This window comes from Plutella xylostella, chromosome 26 (assembly GCF_932276165.1).
Source record: "Plutella xylostella chromosome 26, ilPluXylo3.1, whole genome shotgun sequence".
In the NCBI taxonomy this organism is placed as follows: Eukaryota; Metazoa; Arthropoda; class Insecta; order Lepidoptera; family Plutellidae; genus Plutella; species Plutella xylostella.
The window spans coordinates 7,453,773-7,478,683 of record NC_064006.1 but is presented as its reverse complement, the minus strand read 5'-3'; the positions used below and the strand labels follow the sequence as shown (position 1 = coordinate 7,478,683).

The 24,911-nt window shown below is 37.2% G+C and overlaps 1 protein-coding gene across 2 annotated transcripts in view; it reads right to left on the bottom strand.

Moving 5' to 3' along the window:
* Window positions 1-1,485: 1,485 nt before the first annotated feature.
* The window catches only part of LOC105379986 (alpha-2A adrenergic receptor), a 393,199-nt gene continuing 369,773 nt past the window's right edge, over window positions 1,486-24,911 (bottom strand). Inside the window, exons 6-9 of one of the 2 annotated variants that reach the window (XM_048630508.1) lie at window positions 6,285-6,428; window positions 4,511-4,614; window positions 3,888-4,020; window positions 1,486-2,630 (exon numbers count right to left, since the gene is read on the bottom strand). In XM_048630508.1, the coding sequence (XP_048486465.1) occupies window positions 2,013-2,630; window positions 3,888-4,020; window positions 4,511-4,614; window positions 6,285-6,428 (999 nt within the window). In that variant the 3' untranslated portion in view covers window positions 1,486-2,012. The remainder of the gene's footprint in view (window positions 2,631-3,887; window positions 4,021-4,510; window positions 4,615-6,284; window positions 6,429-24,911) is intronic. The other variant, XM_048630509.1, reaches the window with a different exon arrangement.

Genomic DNA, 24,911 nt, shown 5'->3' with positions numbered 1-24,911 from the left:
AGGGTCCATCTATCGGTACCGTACGTATCGCACCAAACGGATTGTCATAAATGTATGGAGAAACGGTGTCGGCAATGCCGATGAAGAGAACGCACCTTATGTGAATTTCTAGGTGGACGCTTAAACAGTATCGTGTCATAATATAAATATGTGGGGACATCTCACACACGGCCATCCGACCCCAAGCTAGGCAGAGCCTGTGATTTGGGTATCGGACAGCTGATATATCTACACAGATACATAGATAGATAAATATTTTTAATAAATGCCATATTGTCATGCTGCTGCATGCAGTTGAGCTAAATAAAAGAGTAATGTCAACAAAAGCTGCACTATGATTGGCCTATTCATGTTGACGTTGTATTTTCAATGTCCCGGTAGAAATAACTATTATGTTATTCGGCTACTGAAAGTTTTTAATGCAAAATTTCACTGTTGTTTAATTTATTGTTGTCTAAAATTGGGCTATGAAGTCGACCTTACAAAGTATTCTCGTTAGAAGCAACAGTAGAGGTAGAATCTAATATGAGGTATTGTTTTCTTATATCGCTTAGGACCTGTTTCACAATGTCTGGATAATGGCTACCTGTGAAATAAAAGACATGCTGTCACTTTCTGAAACTATGTTCATACAGTGACAGCATGTTTTTTATCCCATAGGTACCCACTATCCAGATATTGTGAAACAGGTGCTTGGTGAAATGGTGCAAGGAACAAAATTTTTATCTAGATCCCAGAAATATCAGATATTTTTAGATATCATGTAAAAAGATTTTATTTCAGTCACAGGTTTTTTTGCCCTTGACTGTACGATGCTTAGGTATTAATCCCGATTTAATATTATTATTTATTTTAAATTTTCTATTGTTGCTACTATGAGAAAAATCGCTATAAATTTTTTCTTATTCGTAATATTCTAATATTTCAAATCCATTAGTGTCTGCAGTTTCATTTATATATTATATTTATATCTAAATATATTATCTAGGTATTACTTATTGCAAATATTAATTCCGAAGCTTGTATTTAACTGCAAAAAAAGCTATTTATTATTATTACTTACAGATCACTTGATAAAAAAGTAAATTATATAGGTATATGAAATCGTCTTGTGTTTTTGTAATGTCAGCATATTTTTTTTGGAAAAAGATTTGTTATCGCTAAGGTCGCAACGAGACAAGTTATGTCATCCTATTTATATTTTCAGATCATAATATCTATGCAATCTTTATTCTTCCTATTATAAAGGCCCGTTTCACAATGTCTTGATAATGTGTGATACAAGACATGTCACTGTCTAAAAAATAGTGACAGCATGTCTTTATCCTACAGGTAGCGATTATCCAGACATTGTGAAACTGGCCGAGTGTTAGAGTTATATTTGACGTTATAAGGTGTTATGATATAACTAATAAGCGTCACTCATATTTTGACTCGATCTTGATATAAATTAATTGAATTTTTTTTTTATTTTTTTTAAATATCAAGTGATCTATTTGCAAAGACTAAAGCCATCTAACAAGACCTCTATAATTTATGTAATATAATTTGTTTACAACACTGTAATTTATTTAAAACTTACACTATTGCTTCACATTATTGTTCTTGGGCTGAACAATCCTATCAATTGGCGTCAGAAATCCACGATTCACTAAATATATTTTCCTAAACAGATATTTTATATTGCTTTGGATTTCTTCAGCTAAAGCGTAAGTTAGGTACACAGCGAAGAGTTCCTCGAAACATTGCAATCACTTGTGTTAACAAACATAATGTAAAACGCCATCTAGTGGTCACTCACACACACTTTCCACGACACAAGCACTTGGGGATAAGACGTCACTAGGTCCAGTTACAAGCACAGAAAAAGCGTAGGAAAGTAAAAAGCAGGTCTGTTGGCAATGAGAATGAATGATCATTTAACGAACATTGTAAAGACCCGGTGCTGCCCTCTGTTGAGCCAACATGATGCGGTTGGTGACGCATCGGTAGCAGCACAGGTAGGCTAAACATCACTTGAACAGAATCCTTCTGAAGGCCCTTCGGAAGTCCTTATTGAATATCGTGTATATAACCGGGTTTAGCACTGAGTTCATGTAGCCGAGCCAGAAGGCAATCGCGAACGCACTGCCGGGGATCTCACAGGCGTGACATGCCGCCTTCAAGATATACAGGAAGAAGAATGGCAGCCAGCAAGCGATAAAGCTTCCCATTATCAACCCCAATATCAACGTGGCCCTCTTCTCTTTCTTCCGGGCCAGTCTTCTCTTCTCCCGTTCAGGGTCTCTCGGTTTGTGCGGCTTTGGTATCGCGGGTTCCAACTCCGCTTTGCTCGGCTGCTGCTTCTGTTGCCTCCGGGAGGAGTCGGCTTTCTTCCCAAAGATTGGCTGGCATATCCTCAACTTCAGGGGTTTGACGACAGCGCAGCGGCTGACGACGCCTGAGTCTGAGGAAGATGGGTCGAATTCTGAGACCATGTCGGTGTCGATGGCGACACTGGGGGCCCTACACCGATTCTGCTGCTGCAGCTGGAGCTCTCCGTTGACGGACAAAGTAGAGCTCCGGTGCTGACACGCGGCCAGAGGGTTCCTCGTCACCTGTGCTGACGTCACCACCTGGTGGGAGAAGATCTGATATCAGTTAGGTTTGCCTGCTGTTACGGTCGATTGGGTAGGAACGCGTTTGGTTTGTGTATTACTCGTACAAATGGTTCAGATATTAATGTTAGACTTAAGTATGATTAATTGATTGGGTGTCTTTGTGAGGCATTATTAATGGTGTATTCTGTATTCACAGACTTAATAACCTTAACCCCTGAAGGTGTCACAGCCAAGGTCAATGAGCAAATGGGTTTATTTAATACTACTACGAAGATAAATCCCCATTAAATAGACTTTAGAATACCGTGCCTTGTAATCAAATAATTAGTTTTACACTGCAGCATTAAATTCTAAACCAGAGTTATTAATAACGGCTATTACGGCAACGTATAACATAATAAGGTCTTAATTGCTCTTGTACTTGTATGAGGCTGATTACGCCAATACACTTCGACTTGCACTATGATTAGATTTGCGATTAATGCATGCAGCACTAAGTACATTAATTATAACCAGCGCGTCACCGCGGCGAGCCACTTCGGTTTTACTCAATTAAGAGTCGCTATTGTAACCACTAAGCGAAGTGTAAATAGCTTTCGATATATGTGTGTTAATGCTAGGATACTTGTTGTAGTTCTATATAGGTGATAGGTGATTGTAGAAATAATGCATAATGTAGGTTATAAATTTAATATAATATATTATGTAACTTTGAACCTTTTTAACACGTTTAAACTTTATAAAGTTTTTCGTCACCTTACCTCATCGAAAATTCCATTTATAATTATAAAACTAAGACTGTTTTAAACATGTGGATTTGATCACGCACACGGGATTGCCCCGCACGCGCTCATAAAAGTTATTATTGTAACACGTCGCATATGCAAGCGACACGCGGGAAAATGGCGTGCCATTCCGCGTGCGTGATGGAATCCGCATGCTGTTAAAAACAGCCTACATAAAAAGGTTACGGTCAAGCAGCAACAGCCCTTAATTTAAACATCTTCAGCATCGGCTATAATATCAAATGTCTATATCTCTCTTTCCATTACCTCTAGCGTATTTTTTCTCTCCTTCTTTCTATTTATCTTTCTCCGACCTTACCCTCACTTAAGGTTCTGTACCAGAAAATACAATTTAAGCATTACTAACTGCACCATTATCGTATCCTAAATTCAAGTTTTCGTTCTCTCCCTATTTCTCTCCTTCCCTTACCTTTTCGTTGTATCTCCATCTCTCTCTTTCCCTTACCTTTTCTTTCTCTCTCCATCTCTCTCCTTCTCTTACCTTGAGCGTATCTTTCCTCTCCTCCATGGGGGGAGGGTCGCCGGCCTCGCTGGTGGAGATGTCCGACGCGAAGTCACAAGTCACGGTCGGTATCTGCACTTGTTGCGACTCTATTGTCGATATTTGACTTTCCCTGTGGGGGCGAATGGGTTCGTGTTATTGGAATTTTGTGTTTATAATCGAAGATTATGGTATAATTATTCTCACAAGTTTCATTTCGCCCTACGTTTTTCCGTGGGGTTGTTGGGAATCTTATTTATTTCACGGGATAGCGGCTGGACTATATTGTTTATCAATTTGGGCATGTTTTAAGCTCTTTGAAAACTCTAGATTGACACACAGCTTTTTATCCCTATATAAATCCCACCGTTCGAATTGTAGATGTAGAGGATTAAATGGCGATATGTATCTCTAAATATAAACCCTCCCTCTCTGTCAACAAATTGTTCCTTGACAGAGAGGGACAAAATAGTTCATTAGCTAAAACGTTCTGTAACTTTTCTATGAATAAGACTTTTGACTTTGACTTTGACTTTGGGGTAGAAATGAAAATACATATGATTAGGTACATCATGCATTGCAGTTACTTAGACATAATAATATAGTAATTATCACAAACATACCTATTATTAGAATTGCTATCGACCCCCCCGGGCATGGGTATGGAGGGAGTGGCAGGCATCGGCCGAGTGCCCTTCGGGTTGCTGAAACTGGTCTGCTGCTCGTTCTGAAATTATGAAAACAAATCAGTTAGCTGAAAGTAGCTGTGGTAGGCCTCATTGATCAGAGATATACCTACAGGGTATTATAAAAAGGTTAAGCTGGGTGTGCAACATGCATAGAACAACGCGGACTCGGGTGTACCCTCGGGAAGCGTCATAGCGATCTTTCTTGATACAAAAAAGTCTGCCAATTTTTGCGGGGCGAAATTTTACCGTTTACCATGATTATGTCTCATGGGACATATCATTATGAGTTTTAATTCCCAGCAATAAGGGTTACGTGAAGTGACATTTAATAATGAACACAGTGTCTTCATTTTTCTTGCCAATGGATGTAACAATTATCGATAAGTGTTATCGATGAATTCGCGAACATGGGTTAGAAATACTAATTTCAAATTAATTAGGTATACCTAGTTAAATTTAATTAGGAATGATTAATAAACGAAGTCACCCGCTTTTCGCTGTACCTACATTTATACTCACGTGATAGGTCGCGAGCCGTATCGCCGTTTTTGAATGAGTACAATGCACTGAAGTTGTCGAGTAAGTGGGCAACCCGACGGTCAGATGCTTTCAAGCCGCCCTTTCGGGCGGCCTCTGACTAGGGTTAACGACTGGTGCCGAAGCAGCAACCGGGACCCACGGCTTAACGTCCCGTCCGAAGCACGGAAGCGTCCAGAAAAGAACCATTTGAAATCGGTAACTCATGCTGTACCTACCAATGGCTGACCGTGTCAGTTGTTGCTTAACCTCAGTGATCAGTTACGATTACTGAAGCCAATTCGACTACGGACGCTTCCCAACTATGACCTTTTTTGTCGATTGATACATATCTACATATCGGTACATCACTATTGCATTTTTTTGACATTGGTTGCTAGGAAACAAATAATAATAATAAACCATGACCAAATCTGTGATCAAATCCGGAATCCGCATATTCTATGAATTGAAGCTGTCATTTTAGTATGTAAACAAATCATTTTCTATGAAACGAACGCTTTGCCAACTAGATTGAGTCTAGTGAAAATTGAGACTGCAACTAGTTTTTATAAATCGGTGGGCCTTTCTGGCCTACCACCCCGCCAGAGGGGAACGTCTGCCTATTTCGTCTCCAGACCATTCATACTCAATGGCAACATGTTATCTAAGCTATACTTAACTAAGCCCGGAAATGAAATCAGAATGTCAAAATTGCGACAAAAAAACTTTTTACATAAAAAATTTGTTGGCCACGTGACTTTTTACTTTTTGACTTAGTGGTAGAGGTAAGTATTATCTAGGCACCCAACTGCCCTAGGCCAGCGTGGTGGACGAGGCCTAAAAAACCTTCTTTCATTGGAAGGAGACCCGTGCCCCAGCAGTGACGACGGTTGTGATGATGATGACCCTCACTCACTTGTACCTATTCTCCTGCCTGCGGAGATTCTTGTAAAATATAGATAACAATACCTAATAATAATAACATTTGGGGACATCTCACACACAGCCTTGCAACCCTAAGTTTGGCTGAGCCTGTAATATGGGTATCAGACAGCTGATTTATCGATCTACACAAATTTAAAGATCGATAAATAATCATATACTTACATAGATAGAAAACTTGTTCGTCGTAATATTGTGAGGTTATAACATACCTAATTATTTACAATCAAGACAAAGCAAAACTCACAGCCTTAGGTTTTTTCCTGATCCCCCGTCTCGCTCTGGCCTTGGCCGCGTAGTATATCCTGATGTAGACGAACACCATGATGCACGAGGGGATGTAGAAGCTGCCCAGCGCCGAGTACACCACGTAGCCGATGTCGTCCGACACCTGGGGGGAGGGAGAGGGGTGTTAGTGCGTCTCTTTCTGTCTTAGTGTGTAATATTTTGACACCTGGTGGGGGAGGGAGAAAGGTGTTAGTGCGTCTCTTTCTGTCTTAGTATGTTTTCTTGTTTACGGGAAGCCAGGATCTTGAGAACATCGCATCCAATGCTAGTATAATAAATAAGGACGCGTTAGTTAGGCAAACTGTTTAGTTGTTTACTCTACTTAATTTGCGGCACCTAATACCAGGTGAAAACTTTTCCTAACTTCGATATTCGTCAAAAAAGTGACCCTCCTAAGTCTAAGTACTGGGTACCACTAGTCGTAAAATAAAAATTTGAAAAGTTGTTCATAATTTAACTAAGGTGTGAAACTTTCGGCCTAACTTTTTACAATTCTGTTCATAATATACTTGATAAAAATACCGTCATAGATAAAAACGACCACTCTAAAAATAGCACAATAACAAAGCCCGGTTCCAATTTCCAATCCAGAATATCAATAACGGAGGGTCCAAAACAGTAGCTATCTGCGACCAGCAGTCATCGTCGCCTCCCCGCTAATATATCATGTGTTCTTCATATACCTAGTTATATACTCCGATTGGACAATGTTAAAGATTAGCTTGGTGTAGTTCTTGCTGTTCCTTGTTGAGATAACGGCAAAATTATTAATTAGATTATTAGAGCCTTGCCACAAAAACTTAGACAGTATTTAACAGGTGTTTAGCGCTGTCAAACGCCTACAAAATCTGTCAAATTTCGTTGCTAATGCTAAACAGTGCTTAAAGTTTTTTGTGGTAGTACAGTTATAATCTTACTATACGGCGATACGGCTCGCGGCCTATCACGTGAGTACAAAATAATGAACAGCGAAAAGCGGGTGGCTCGCTTGGGAGTCACCTCTGAGTACCGCTTCGGAGATTACTTTATATTACATAATTATGTGTGTGTTATGTATATCTATATCCGCGGGTAGTGGCTGGATGAGGAAGGCCGAGGACTGAGTGCTGTAGCGCGCCTTGGGAGAGGCCTATGTCCAGCAGTGTAAGATTATTGGCTGATGATGATTCATATATCTCTTTCTGATTGCAGTATTTTCTATTCCTAACTTCAACATGTAGTAGTAGTAGTATAACTTTATTGTACATAAAACACAAAATATCATTTAATACTTAAAATCTATAATACAATAAGGGCGGCCTTATCGCTAAAAGCGATCTCTTCCAGGCAACCCTACGAGCTAAGAGAGACAATTTCGAATATTAATGAGGAAGTTGTACAAAAGTATAAACACTAAAGAGAAAGGAAATTAAAACCGACTTATTTTATTAATAAATACTATACACATGGCTCATTGTATAGTCCTATCTCAACAGTTCTTCACAGGGCTTCGTGAATAGCACCAAGTAGACCCTGAATAGGCCGTGGTACTTTTTGTTGAATAAGGAGAATTTTTCAATCAACCCTCGCAGAGATGAAAAAGAGCCTCGGACTGTATGATATAATGCATATTACGACGCTTGTCCATTTTAGGTGAATATGGAAGTTTAATCTTTTCATACCATGATGATGTATTGGTGTTTTTGAATATAAATGTATGATTGTGTTTCTTTATGTTGTGTTGTTTCAAGGATAACGTTACTCGTGAACCTCACAACTTCTTTAATTTGCTAACAACTATTCACAACAAACCATGATTGCACCATCTCCTTGAAAACCAGTTCAAAACTTTGAATTTGGAATTTTCTCGAAACCGCCAGCGTTCGGAAATCTTCGTGCGTTTCCGGGAGCGCTCGGCTTCCACGAAATAACCTCGGGCGGTTCGCAAACTGGCGGGAATGGGAGCAAAACTATCCGAACAAGAAGTATCTTAGGGTATTCGTATAAAGGCCGCAACATGCTCTCTCTACACGGGTTGCCATGTTCAAAGTTCAAAGTTTCCGACAGATTTTCGGGTTGACGAATTGTTTGTGCGGATGTGTGAACATAATTTGGTAATGTTGTGCTCAGGAGTAACGTAGGTTGTTGTGTGGCGTAGTAGTAAACTATGGAACTTGATGAAAACTCCGCGCCCAGCGACTCAACTGATAATATTAATAATTGTACCTTTAGTTTTCTATAAAAACCACTTAAAAGAATTAGTTAGGTACCTAATTCTTAAATTGTTATTTTCCAACCATGAAAACTTTATTACTTAAGTGAAAAATCTACTTGGAATTGGGGTTTTCATATAAATCTGCTCAGTAGTTTTTACGTGAAAGCCCAAAGGAAAAGTATCTATTACTCATTACAAGGGAGGTATTTATTGCAAATTTCAGTTGTATAACTGTACCCAAATATTTAAAATTTATTTAACTCTAAAAAAGTTTCATGCTATTTAGACACGATTTTTCTCGCATTTTATTTAATAGAAAGTGAGTTACAAAAAGGAGGCTGGAATATCGGTCCATCTATTGCCGTGAAGTAGCAATTTACCCTCTAATTCGTGTAACAGAGGTCGCATTTTCACTTACAAACCGGCATAACAGGGAAATTGTCTATTCAAAAGCGCGAAATAATCTCAAAATCGGAGGAAATTCCTCTATCAAATCAGCATTAGAAAAAGGAAGTAATTTAAAAGAGGGTACAGGTGAAAACCGCATTTAAAACAAACGTGTTAAGGTGCGAATCTATTTGAGTTGACTTTTTCTACAAGAGTTTTCGGCAGACGCTATCATAGCAGGATCAGGGTCATTCCATTTCGTGTAACGACTCTCGACCTTATTCTAAATAATTGTATAGCGAATATTTTCCACTTTGGCTTGGCACGGGGATGAAAATTTAACCTGTTTTTGCGGCTAAATTTCGACACCCATCAATGTTGGTAAAGGGGCAACTTTTTTCATTAAAGTCTGCAGTTTCTAAATAGTTTAAGAGCGGGGTAGAGGCTGGTGATTTTAATACTAAATGACTTGGAGCGCAGTCATTAATTTAAACTTTTTTCGGAAACTTTTTAGTTTGGGGAGCGTTATCTAATATTTTTGCTGACAGATGAGTCGATATTCGGGGAGCAGCCCCGTGCTTTAATGGCAAAAGAATCTCTTAAATATCAAGGAAATTGAAATTTAATGGAAATTGATTTTTTTAAGAAAGAAAATAAATAGTTAAGAATATTTTCATTCTTTTATCTTTCAAAAAAGAACCCAAAACCCACAAGCAAAAATAAATACCCTACTGAGCCGGCGGGTTCAATAAAATATAGCTAGTGAACGAAAATTCAACTATCACATATTTAAAGGAAGCCAAATAACAATGAAGAAAGAAATTTTCTTGGCACACCCTGTTGTGGATGAAATAAGATTAAAATATATATGACATATACAGGATGATGTAAACTTAAACTTAATTGTAATGTACCTATAATTATAATATTATTTAATGCAAAATGACTGTACAAAGGGTGGAATTAATGCTATAAACATTTTCTACCAGTTCTTTTTTCACTTATGTTTATATTTGTGCATTAAAGGACTAAATAATAATAATAATAATAACATGGATGTAACTTATTTTTGTGGTTCTCACAGTTACAGTCATCCGTAAAAAAAATATCGACTCTTTTAAAATATTTGTCCTCAGCAGAGTATAATTTCTGAATGTAGTTCTGATAGGTAGTCTTAATTAAATGTAATTATCCCAAAACGGCGATATGGTTCGCAACCTATCACGTGAGTACAAATGTGCTGCGAAAATTGGGTGGCTCGCTTGTGAGCCACCTCGGACGGGATTCTTCGGAGATTATAGTCGTGAGTGCATATGTATGTATGTATGTAGTCTTAATTACTGTAATTCTTACGATTGTGTTTAAATTAGACAGCTCTCGGCACCATTACATAAAACTACTCAAATAAATAGCACTCTCAAAAACTTGCGATATTTCAGATGAGACCGTGAATATGTCCAGATGTGGATGATGATAGATTGATTATACTGAAGGCGAGCTCTGACTGATTTTCAATAACTTTAGTGGCGAAAATAAACTTCCCTTTTAAGGTTTCTCATTTTGAACATCCTGTAGGTGTATTCGTATATTTTTTTACTCGTGCAGTACAACGGTATTACTTGGCTGATCTGCTATTCAAAGTATATAAAAAACTTGGCATACCGTTAAGATATAGAATTATATCTTATATAATTCTGTACGTTTATTGTATGTATAATATTATGTATAAGTAAGAATCTATCTCAAGTGTTTAACAAAATATATACTAAAAAAAATTAAACTGTCCTCATTGTCTTTCGCACTACCTATCACTTTCTCCACAACGCCCAACCCAAGGTCAACTGGAAGAGAATGCGTTAAGCATTAAGTTCGCCTATGTAAAAATTGATTTATGTGCAATAAAGAATTTAATAATTACATAGTTTATTTTATACTGGGACAACTATTACTTTCACGAGCAATTAAGGAGTTTCTGTGATTCTATAGCAACAAATTACTCCGAAATGGAGAAATCGATTCAACATTGATTATTATTATGGTACAGTCAGCTGCATAAGTACCTATATTCTGTACCTTGTACGTTGTCAAACTGACGAACCGTCAATGTTTCACTGAATTGACAGGCGGTTTCAGATTGACAAGGTACAAAAGTATATAGCTACTTATGCAGCTGACTGTACATTGGTAATATTATTATGCTTAATAGTAACTTTTACAAGTAACACACGCACTCACGCCTTGTACTAATATACTCCCTTGCGGGGTAGGCAGAGGTGCATTGCTGCACCCACTTTTCGCCAGAGTGTATGTTAGTCCCAATGTAATAGGGGGCGGGCCTATTGCCATTTTACGGGCACATCCAAGACCCGAGAACAAATATCTGTGTTTAAACAAATATCTGCCCCAGCCGGGAATCGAACCCGGGACCATCGGCTCAGTAGTCAGGGTCACTAACCACTACGCCATTCGGTCGTCAATGCGTATGATGCATATTTTTAAAGACTAGTCCAAAACCAACCAAAATTTAAAAAAAAACTACCAGTAAAACGGTCAAAGGATATTCAACCAATTCTCAAAAACATCGCCAGTTTCTTTGTTAAAAATACTTACCGAAAAGCCATATTTTCTCTGTAGTTCAACTGCAATGGTGTATTTCTTTTGTGTTTCTGAGGAATATTGAAAGAATACGTGTCTGTATTACAAAATTTAGCGGTTCCTTGGATAAAGTGCATTGTTGTAGCAAGTTCACCCTTACGCCGTGGACTGTGGAACTGTTGTGCAATGTAGCTATCTGTGTTGTACTTTTAAACAATCAATTGAAAGATTTTTGTTTCGTACTGAACCTTTTTTGTCTTATTCAATCATGAAGGGAGAATATTGTGAAACGGTTATTGATAGCATTAAAGTTTATTTTTTTAAACTACTTTAAGTAGTTTTCAGTTTTATTATATTACAATTAAAGTGTTGGAAATGAGACCTGAAGGAAGGCGTAAGAGAGGAAGACCAAGAAAGACGTGGCTTGATTGTGTGAAAGAAGATATGAGAGAGTGTGGAGTGAATGAAGATATGACAGAGGATAGGGTAAAATGGCGTGACATGACGCACAAAGCCGACCCTAAATAAGGACAAGGCTAGAAAGAAGAAGAAGAAGTAGTTTTCAGTTTTACAATTGTATAATGGTCGAAAAACTGCAACGTGAAAATCTGAGAGCAGTTCAATAATTAATGTTTAGTTCAGAGACACATAATACACAATTCAAACCATACCCGATTTCGCGTTTACCTAAATATTCGGCTATAAATTCAATACCTATGCCGAATAATGTATGACGTATGTACCGTATGTGAGGTGCAAAAAAAACAATGCCTACACAAAATAAATAAATAATATGAATCATTATATTTTTCCTTCTCAGTAATTTTTCGTCGAACACACTTCAAAGACTTAAATGTTCATGAGATTCATTCGATCTTGATTATTCGCGTTTTTGAACGTATCTAATGCATAATACATCACAAATTATAGTGACATACATGATGAAAAGATTTGTTATCTTTACTATTCATAGATATGCAATGAACTGTAAATTTAGATTAACGATATATAGGTACGGACAATATGGAATGTCACAAATAAATACAAAATCAGAGCAAAAAACTGTCCGCGTTTTGTTTACTATCAAATTATCAATCCACTCGGAGCGGTAGTAGCTCAGTCGGGTGGAGCGGTGGTAGCTCAGTCGGGTAAGCGCCCGCTTCTCACGCAAGAGATGCGGGTTCGAATCCCGGCGCTGACATGTACCAATGAGTTCTTTTAACTTAAGTACAATGTATACCATCGCTCTTACGGTGAAGGAAAACATCGTGAGGAAACCTGCATATCTAGATATGTGAACCCACCAACCCGCAGTGGACCAGCGTGGTGGGAAATGGTCCAAGCTTAGGAAGGCAGTTTAGACCTTGGGGATATGCACAAAGGTTCCACTCGAGAGAGCCAGGTGCAGGTACTAACACCCCCACAGAGAATAGAATAGAATATCAATCCACTTTAATTTTACCGAATGAAAACAATTGTAGCAATGAATAAAGTCACAAATCTTCTAACCGAACTAATTTAAAATAAGAACTCAATGGAAGAAGAAGTGGGGTGGTATTCGTCACGCGTTTTTATCATTAGGGTAATCATTTATACTATAAGCTTTACTAGAAAGTGTTGCTTTTATACTATCCTTGACTTTCGGAGGCCTATCGGCTTACTATACAGGGTGTTGCAAAAAGGGTATATATACTAAGCCGAAACCTACATGTGCAGCATGGTATATCTAAACCCGAAACTGAAATCAGAATTTAAAAAAAAATCGGAAAAAAACTCCATAGTACAAAGTCACGTGACCAACAAAGTTTCTATGGAAAATGTTTTTTTTTGTAGGTTTCCTCTCCCATACCATACTCTGTCTACTTATTTTAGTTCAAGAATGTTTTAATGTGGCTAAATACAGTTTTTTGTTAACCAAAATGTGTTGAAAGCAAACATCGTCGTACCCATCTGTCTCTATCAGAATACACTTCAGTGCATGAAAAAGGGTACACTTTCACACAACGGGGGAAAAAGCGACAGAGGATGTGGCCACAAAATGGCGCGGACGGATTTTAGAGAACTTGTGAAGTTAAAAATAAATTGTTACAACAGTTGTTTCATTATACACTGCCGGGCAATGAAAAAGTTCCACTCACAAAATGCCGACAACAAACGAACCCAATTTTTTCAAAGATTTAATTTAAAATTGGAACAAAATATTAACAATTTTAGTTGGTAATATCCTGATGCTCTGATACATGTACTTTAATGTTGCAGAAGACGGCATTTAGCTAGCCTTTTCCGTTTAGAAGTAATTTGGTGCTTTTCTCAGTGGAACCTTTTCATTGCCCGTGAGTGTAAATAATCCATTATAAAATACATTTATACATAACATATATTTTGTTATTGTACGAAAACTCTAGTGACTAGTTTTTTCGCGGATTAATTATGATTAAATATAGTTAGAGCGGTGGTGGCGTAATGGATAAGGCCTCGTCCTCTCATTCGAGAGGCCATGGGTTCAAATCCTGGCCTGTACTTTTCATTCATTCAATTGTGTTTTCAATTAAGGAGTTTAAGTACAATAATACCACGTGCTCTTAAGGTGATGGAAAACATCGTGAGGAAACCTGCACATCTAGATTCTAGATGTGTATCCCAAGTACATTGTACTTATTCCAAAACGGCGATATGGTTCGCAAGCAATCACGTGAGTACAAATTTAATGTGCTGCGAAAAGTGGGTGGCTCGCTTGTTAGCCACCTCTGTCTACCCCTTCGGGGATTACAGTCGTGAGTGCATATTATCTATATGTAAATATAGTTAATTAAGTATATAAAATACCTGTATGTATCATAATGATGTAAAGTAAAAAAATCTAACAATAATTGCCACTTGCACAAACATTTAAATCTAGATTTAGTGTCAAATATCGATTTAAGAAACGTCAATCCATATAAAATTTGACACTAAATCTAGATTTAATATGTTGGTGCAAGTGGCCCTAGGTCAAACTTCTCTATGCAAAATAACCTATGTAGTTGCTGGCGAAGTTAATTTTTAATAAATGACATGCCAAAGCGCTGAATAAAAAAATACATAGTACAGTGCGACAAACTCCGGTTCCGGTGAGAGCGAACTAAATTGATCCATATCTCATTATTTACTAATGAATTATATATTGATATAGATTAGATGCGTTTATTACCTAAAACCACAAGAGCGAATTATCACTAAGTACTGGCAAACTTAAAATACATACTTTATATACATAGAATGAAGAAATATTACACATTTACGTGAGCTCTCACCGGAACAGATAAGTTTGTGGCACTGTAGGTGCTGGAGAAGTTATTAAATAAATGACATGACAAAGCCCTGAATAAAAAAATACATAGTAAATAGAAGGTAAATAGGTAGGTGGGTACTATGAATCAAAATGTCAATATGTCATATTTCACGGCCACAAACCGGCAGCGGTCAGAAAAAGTTACTTACACTTAACTAAAACGGACTGGAAATTCGCGCCTAATATCTTCACGGGCCCTTTTTGTAGAGTTCCCAACTGATCATGGACTCGCAAAGAGTATCAGAAAGGACAGTCAGCTTTATACTTTTTATGTTTGTCAAACTCACATTTATTCATAAAAATACATTGATGGTTGGTTATTTTTATAAGGTAGAAAGTGTTTATTTATAGCTTCATTTGATTAATTAAGTAGTAATTATGTAATTCATAGGTAAAATGGCAATGTTCTGTTTCATAAATGCGGAAACTTGTAAAGTGCTATCTTTCTCCCATTTTGCTGTTATATCTACCTGTAAGTTTACTTATCAATTTTGTTTTCTTATTATTGTTTTTTCTGATCTGTAAGTTGACTTTCATGAATAAAATTTCAGCAACAAATTAAATAATAATAATCACGTCACACCTTTTTTCCTGTAATTCTCTTCTTCTAATATTATCAGTTAGGAATGGCTTTTTGCTTTCACAAAATGAGCTAGATGTTACAGCAAATTGTTAGAAAATGTCCCATCGACGACTGTTCGAGAGGGCTTAAAAGGGTGATGGGACTCCCTAGACCTTATTTGCCGAAATGGTGCGCCTGTCAAAGGCTGTAAGTCAATAGAATAAGGTCAGTTGTTGCTTGTATTTTCCACACTCTGTCGGTAAACGCCTCTATTTGGGTGCTTTTCACAATTTTGCTCTTGACATTCGTTTAATGGAATTTAACAGATTTTTTTAAAAAGATTTGCGTTTGAAAATCTGACCGTCATTTTTTTGTTGCATACCTTGTATACATAGTGGTTAGCTTTGGGAGAAAAATGATTTGCACGTACTAATATTAGGTACCTTCTGTTAAAGATTGTATTTCCTATATGTGTCACTAGATGGCGGTGAATTCACCATTTGTACATCGCGTTATGGTTTGGTTTCACCATCCAGCCTATATATACTCAATGAGTTATTATTAAAATGCATGCGAACCTAAAAATTGTGTTTAAATTATCTACCTTCAAAGAACAGAACCTTATAAAACTGAACACAATAAGGAACGAAATAGCTTACCGTATCGGTACTGCATGCATTTTATCCGGCCAACTGAAGATTGTGTCTTAAAACTGTTTTCTACGATCAGTAGGGTTACTCTATACTGACGAAACACAAGCTAACGAGAGCTCTCGTGCAATCGCCACGTTTAATACAACGAGATAAGAGTCGTAGCTTGCGCAGTAGCGTACCGAAACTAAGTTTTTTGTGATATAGAGTGACCCCCGAGTATCTAAGCAGTAACGTTCCGATACAAAGGCTTTCGAAATTGTTCATAAGTTTTGAATTATTATTGCTTAGCTCGTAAAGGTGCCTTCAGAGAAACGAACGGTGCACATATTTTATACCGATATTGGTATTTCCTCGGAATTCTTATTATGATGTGGTTTTATTGGGATGCACTTAGATCAATAATATATGGACAAGATGGAGTGACAGTGCAAAAGAAACCTCTCGACACATAAGACTCTCTCTATAAGAAGCTCTTATTTTGAATTAGTTCGGATAGAAGATTTGTGACCTTATTCATTGGTTGATTCGATTCGACTCAAAACGGTTAGACAGTAAACAACATGCGGGCTTTGTTTTTATCTGTGACACTTCACCTAGTTCATCATCAGCCAATACTCATCCACTGCTGGACATAGGCCTCTCCCAAGGAGCGCCACAACACTAGGTCCTCGGCCTTCCTCATCCAACCACTACCGGCTACCCGCCTAAGGTCGTCAGTCCAGCGGGCAGGAGGGCGTCACACCCTGCGTTTGCCTGTTCGTAGTCTACACTCGAGAACTCGTCTACCCCAACGGTTATCGGTTCTTCGGCAGATATGACCAGCCCACTGCCATTTCGGCTTGCATATTTTGACAGCGATGTCGGTAACCTTAGTCCTCTGACGGATAACCATCTAGTTCGTATATTGTTAATCTAAGCTATGCACATAAAGTCTGAGTTATATAGTTTTATTGCGGGAGTGAGGGGATGTTGTCGCGACAGTTTATGGGTTAGATAAATGTGGGTTACCTGGCTTAGTTTGCTCATAACACTATTGTAAAGGCGTAAAAAATTTAAATGACTTAATATATATTGCTTACGATCTATTCTATTTTATTCTATTCTCTGTGGAGGTGTGGACCTGCACTCTCTATTCACAAGGTCTAAACTGCCTTCCTAAGCTTGGACCATTTTCACACCACGCTGGTCCACTGCGGGTTGGTGGGTTCACATATCTAGATGTGCTAATTGTAGATATGCAGGTTTCCTCACGATGTTTTCCTTCACTGTAAGAGCTATGGTATACATTGTACTTAAATTCAAAGAACTCATTGGTACATGTCAGCGCCAGGATTCGAACCCGCATCTCTGGCGTGAGAAGCGGGCGCTTACCCGACTGTGCTACCACCGCTCTATTATTTATAATTAAAATGTTACTTTTGAGAGATAAGTAACTCTGTGCTATACACACATAAATAATAATAATATAATAATAATAAAGCCTTTTATTTTCTCTCAATATTAGAAAACAATGTTACTTAATACTTAAATATTGCATTTGAACTTAAATAATAAATAAATTTAACAAATAATTCATAACATTAACATTGCATATTTCGATTACATTATGTATAGTTTCAATAAATTAATTAGTTTACACATTAGAATTTATTTGGTTAATTTTAATTCATGCAAATTATATTAATAATATTAATGGATTATTATAAATACATATTTTGACTTAAATGTGAGACACCCATTTTTGGGTGTAGGCCTCACACATAGTACATATAAATTACAAACAGGAGATACAAAAAATATGGAAAGTCGGTCGCGCCTTCGGCAGAGTTATTAGGGCTGATTTTTCAATGGTCAGATCAGTGTTATCTTATGAATAAAATAGTTGCTGTCACTATCTAATACAAACATTCAGATGCGACAGCAAAAATTTTATTCGTCAGATAGCACTTATCTGACTATTGAAAAATCAGCCCTTAGTTAAGCTAGGCTTTTGAATGTGACATGAAATCATGTGTAAAAGTGTTACAGTACCTACTCACGATATAGAGGGTGGAATTTTATCAGTGAATGTGCTCAGTCATACTAAAAAACTTGCATAATGGAGTCAAATTTGGAAACGCGAAAAAAATATCAAAGTGAAATATATGACGACCGAATGGCGTAGTGGTTAGGGACCCTGACTACTGAGCCGATGGTCCCGGGTTTGATTCCCGGCTGGGGCAGATATTTGTTTAAACACAGATATTTGTTCTCAGGTCTTGGATGTGCCCGTAAAATGGCAATAGGCCCGCCCCCTATTACATTGGGACTAACATAACATTATTACGTTATTTTCACTATTTATACGGTTAGTCCTATAACTCCTATTATAATTTATCTTGCTCAATATGACGAACATCGAGTCATATTCACCGGCCAACGGGCACGTCACTGATTAAATTTCACCCTATATTGACGCTCCAGGCGTTAATACAAACATTAAATTTTATTGGTATGAAGGAAAATATACGGGTGAAATTTCACAGACCCCGTAAATAACATATTAAGCAACATCTGCTAAAAATTAATTTGGGAATCGGCAAAATAATATTTTAATTTTTTGAACATAATTAATTGTACTGAAACGGCCTTGCTGTATTTGTACGAGGTTAAAAACTAATCTATCGTCAAATTTATATGAAATATTTTGGCATGGATCATTACACTAATACCAAAGTTTTTCGAGTGTAAAGATGGTTTGATATTTTTTCATTTATTTGTCACATGTACGGCAACAAAACAAGACATACACTCACGGGCAATTTAAAAGTTCAAGTGACAATAGACACCAAATTACTCCTAAATAGAAAAGCTAGCTTACGGTATCGGCAATATTGAAATAACAGCGCACCAGAATATTACCAAACAAAGGTACCAAAAAAGCTTGACACGCGTAGGTAAAACTGCACCCTTTCTTACTAATTGTACCTAAGCATAAGAACCTCAGATATTGGATATTTTACTAAAGAAATGGTTTGTGAAACATTATTTTGGGCCGGCCCCTTCCCCACCCCAAGGGGCAGTGAAAACAATTTTCTTATTGAAACCTCGTTAGTTTACCGACTCTTTGTTATAACTTGTATTATTTTTCGATTATCCCCGTGGGTACTTGGAACCGTATTGGATCCTAAACTTTATTAATTTTGAATGGGTTTTCTTTGTTCTTAATAGCAAACGATTTGCGAGAAGCACATTTTGTTTTTAAATAAATCGCATCTCTTATTCAGATTTAAATGGAATTCACCAAGAAGTAAAGTATAAAACAAGTTATTTTTTACAATATTCACTTATATAAACCATAAACACATCTTAAAACTTTAGGTATTAGCAGTTTATAACTATGAATTCAAAAATGTAAATAAAGGTCATACCTTCAGAGCTTGAATGCTATGTAAAATATTACCTGGGACGAATAAATATTTAAATTTTTTATCCCTTCTACTTTCTAACAGTTTGAAAGACAATATAAAAAAAAACTTTACTTTACATCTACCGTAGTATATTAAAAAAACACATTTTTAAATAGCAATTTTTACGGAACACTAAATTGAATTTACCTACTCATCAGATTAAATTACGCTTGTTTCCAACTAAAATATTTGTTCGGAAATTCGGGCAGCGGATCCGAAATTATAAAATAATATAAGATATCCTTCGGTAACCTTTTTACAAGTTATGAATAATTACATTGTTTTTCAATAATCTCTTGGGACTTTTAGTAGGTTCAATCTCATTCTGTTCTTCAAATAAAGTGGTAACTTTTAAAATGGCGTAGATTTTAAAAACTCTTTATTTTTATTAAATATTTTAGTTCAGTTTTGGGAATTAGAGAAAAAATTATGAAATCAGTAAATCGATTTCTGTATGTGGCTTTTTTAATCAGACAGCTACCATTTATTTATTTATTATAATTTTATTGCGTTGTTTACAATATTACTAGCCCAGTTTTTTACCCCAAAAGTTTTAAAACAATTACCTATTCTAATTAAAAATGTGTAAGCAAATTAATTGAATGAAAGGCCGGAACGCCTAATATTTAATTATGAAATATACTTACTTACGGGCACTTTATGTCTCTCCTGGGACCTTTGAGTTATTTTATGCTCTAATTTCATTAGGATGTGTCTGTTTTTTTTAAATAAAAATATTGTATGTATAGGATGTTGCAAAAGTGGCATAATAATCCCAAAGGGCGTGACTCCGGGGGTCATGGGCACATCATTTTGTAACAGGCATTTTTTCTTACAGAAATACAGTTTTATGAAATAAATAGATTCAAACTTGCATGTTTCAAAAAAAATAGTATTTTTTTGTCAACATTTTGTAATTGGAATTTTTTCATTTCATTTCATGTTACTTCTTTACGTCAAAACAGCTGAACCGATTTTAATGAAATTTGCTATGCGGTTAGCTGACACCCTGGAATAACACATGGGATACTTTTTATCGCGGAATTCAAACTTTTTAAACCGAAGCAAAGCTTGTGGGAACATCTAGTAATCCATAATCACAACGTATGTATACTAATACAATTTATTGTACGGTCAGGTGCAGAAAAACCTGACCCCCCTCTCATAGTAACAATGTATCTGAGGGGGTCAGGTTTCTCTGCACCTGACCGTACCAACGTAAAATTTTAGGTAAATCTTACAAAAACGCGCACGCAATATACCGTAGCAACGTGTAGGTACATTCACTGGTACTGGTACACACTCAAAATTATAATTCCTTAATAATCTCCTCACGCATTAGATGAGTGGAGTTAGATGTGACTGGAGCAAGAACGTGATTATGTTTTGGATATGTCAATTTGATATTTTAAAATAATATGTATACACTCACGAGCAATGAAAAAGTTCCACTTAAAGTGGACACTCTCGACACCAAATGGCCCCAATTTAAAAAAAAAAAAATTTAGAATTTGATAAAAATATTCGCGTTTATACTTTGTTGGTAATAATCTGATGCAAAATGTAATTCAATAATACAGAAGGCGTCATTAAGCTTACCTTTTCCGTTTAGGGGTGGTGCTATTGCCACTGGATCTTTTACATTGCTCGTGAGTGTATTTGTATACAGGATAATTCTTTCGTAGGTTCATACCCGGAAGTATGTTACAGAACTTTTCATTCTGAACAACTTTTGTTATTATGACCTTGGGATATATCGAAAAACGACACTGTGTATGGGGATCAGATATTTTTTTTCGAGAATTTCGAGAGTCATTATAACAAAAGTTGTTCAGAATGAAGAGCTCTGTAACATACTTCCGGATATGCACCTACAAAAGAATCATCCTGTATAAATTCGTTCTATGATTTGCCTTCTCCACACAGCACACATGACTTGTGTTCGTGATCCGTGCGGCTTGAGATGATAATGTTTACATTTAATATGTATTCTTGACGCTTGTTATAATTTCACAGAGGCTTTCCCTAAGCCGCTACTAAAATGGAGGCTGGCTATTAAATATGCGGGAGAGATAAGAAAATATACATGTACATATAATACGTATGTACCTAGCTGTCGAAACCGTAATTTCTTGAAAAATATATAATAATTATAAAGTGCTCGGTGAATCACAAGTGAATTTTCCACTTTTCGTTGAACAGTTGTGGAACCATGAATGTATATATCAATTTAATTAACGATCACGTAACGTTGATGAAACCTTTAACATCCCATTCTCTTAACATATTCACCTTTAACTTGCCCACTTATCCGACAACTCTCTCAACACAAGCTTTATTGTGTTGGGTTCCACCAACCCGCACTAGGCCAGCGCGGTGGACTAGTCCTAAACCCTTCCTTCATTGGAAGGAGACCCGTGCCCCAGCAGTGGGGACGTAATGGGTCGTGATGATGATGGTGATGATGATCCCTTTAACATTTAACATCTCCGGGGTAGAATGACTCAAAATGACGCGACGCCATTGGTGCGCGCTATGCTGCTCGTTCGCTATTCGTCTATTGCCGCACGGCGCGCTCCAACTCTTTGCTTATCATTCGTTCATGAATGTAATTTGTTCTTCTTTCTCGAAATCTGTATACGTTGTGTTTGGCTACGCGATGCTACGCGGTAGTAGCTACGGCGTAGCAGCTACGGCGTAGCATGTACGACTACGACGTGACATATTATTATTAAATTCTTAATTGCACAATAATAAAAATGTACATGGGCGAACTTAATGCTAATAGCGTTCTCTTCCAGCTAACCTTGGGTGTTGTGGAGAAAGTGAAAGGTAGTGCGATAGACTGAGAGGAAAAAGATAATTAGTTAAAATACGTATAAACACTAGAATATACTTAGGTACTTGAACTTGCATATCAAAATAATCATAGTGATACCGAGTTGCAGAAAAGAACTTTAAGCTAATGTTGGCATTAAATCAATGTCTGTCTCTTTCTGTCCGTATATTCTCAAAGCAACGAAGCAATAGACTTAAAGCCATTATTACATTCATGATCAAAGCAGATTTGAAGCTCGTGTATTTTATAATTTTACTTTCAAAGTTCAAGGAGAGACCTTTGCCCAGCAGTGGGACACTAAAGGTTGACGAAAAAAAAAACAAGCTTTCATCACCATAAGACTACAAAGAGCATCATAACACTTCGTCCTCCTCTTTCCTCATACAAACACTACCGACCACCGATCGGCAGTTCAAAGGGTTAATCCACTTTAGCCAGTTCCCACTCTCCACTCGAAAACACGTATCCACACAACAAGTTTAACTAAATCTCCATACTGCATCGCTCTCGGTCTGATTAGCTAACTTTGCGAAGGTTACATTAAACTTGTGGGCTGCCAGTTATCCGATAATAAGTAGGGGATTTCCCTGAGAGAGGTAAGTTCGACCTTACTTGTAATTTTACTGCATTTCCAAGCTGAAGCGAGTACGGTTGGCAATGGCGGCGTATACAAAAAAAAACAAAAAAACATGGACACTGTTACAGAAATTTGCCCAACACATATTTACATAGTACCTCTACGATATATAGAAGTCTTACCGCGGCGGCTTCTGTAAGGATATATTTTTGTATTTTAAAAGCGTTTTTGATACAATCTCTATCAATTAAGATGATTGATTTAAATTAAAACTTCAATTGCAAATGTTACAACGTGGCATTAGAATACATCTGCCGGCGACACAGACAGAACCATAAACTAAATAGTAAAAAAGTAATTACCTTACAAATCTATTGAACACAAAACTAAATGAGACTAGTAAATTCATTAGTTTGAATTCTAAAAGTATCTTAACAAAACACACCGTTAGCAGTATGAAATGAACACGCTTTCTGCAGCGCTCGGTTGGAGCATAAAAGCAATATTTTAGTCGCTGGCGTTGCTGCCACTACATTATTAGTTCAAGTTAATTAGCCAGAAAACTGCAAAGCTAGTTTCAGCCGGCTTAATGCCGAGTATTCTGGGTAATGAAGCGATGGGGAAGCGATCGTGCCGCAATATCGCTGGTAATGAGGTCTTTTCAAGGGTGTTAGAGGTCACGAATAGGGTTTGAATATTAAGTTTAAATGTCTTTATATCCATGATCTGTCAAATTTGAGTCAGGATGAGTGCCAAATCAGAAAAAAAAGTTCATTGACGTCATCAAAAAAAATTTCATGACTTTATGTAAATTTATGACGTTGATAGACCTAGCTTTGCTCCCTCCGCCGCCCTCTATAGGAAGTAAGAGAATCTTTTTTTTTCTTTACAAAATGTCATCCTAAAAAGACCACATTTGACAAAAACGGTAAACGCTGTTAGAAAAGTTAGCAACGGTACATAATAGTTCTTGTATATAAGCGAGTCTTTTTTCATTTTGAAATAAGTAATTTACAATCGAGATGGATAGCATGTGAGCATAAACATCCTATAACTGTAAAAAAAACGATATAGTATGTATTTTAGTTCAAGTATTCTTAGTGCCTTTTATCAGTCGTCAGTGGTTCATAGCATGAAAGTGCGGGAATACAATTTATTTTACCAACGTAAAATTTTACAATCACTTGTTGATTGTCAAAACTACGAGTGAACCACCACTTCACAAAGACTCAGTTACTTAAGGGGGCACTTATTTCTTCACTTGTCCGTACAAACTGCACACGGTTTACTAACTGGCTATCCAGTAGTTAGATGGTCGAGTGTTCCGCTTGTAACTGCGTTACGTAATTGGACCATTAGTGCGACACGGCGACCGAATGGCGTAGTGGTTAGTGACCTGACTACTGAGCCGATGGTCCCGGGTTCGATTCCCGGCTGGGGCAGATATTTGTTTAAACACAGATATTTGTTCTCGGGTCTTGGATGTGCCCGTAAAATGGCAATAGGCCCACCCCCTATTACATTGGGACTAACATAACACTCTGGCGAAAAGTGGGTGCAGCAATGCACCTCTGCCTACCCCGCAAGGGAGTACATTAGTACAAGGCGTGAGTGCGTGCGTGTGTGTGCGACACGGCACCCCTAGGAGATAGAAGGGTCACTCTATACGGCGAAAAACTAAGTTTTGGATCGCTGCTGCGCGAGCCACGACTCTATCTTGTTGTATGAAACGTGCCGATTGCATAAAAGCTCTCGTTCGTTCCTTTTTTTGTCAGTATAGAGTCGTCCTAAATCTCAGTCGTGCGAATGGAAGAGGTAGACGCTTAATGTTGCAATATTTAAAGAAATTATTTACACACTAAAGAAAACACACTACAGATTTAAATTAATTTAACAAAATGTACAAATGGCGGTCTCGTCAGAAAACCTTTGGATAGACGGAGAGAAGACGATTTGGTGTCGGCACTTTGGTAGTTCATTGCTCTCGAGTGTATTAAAG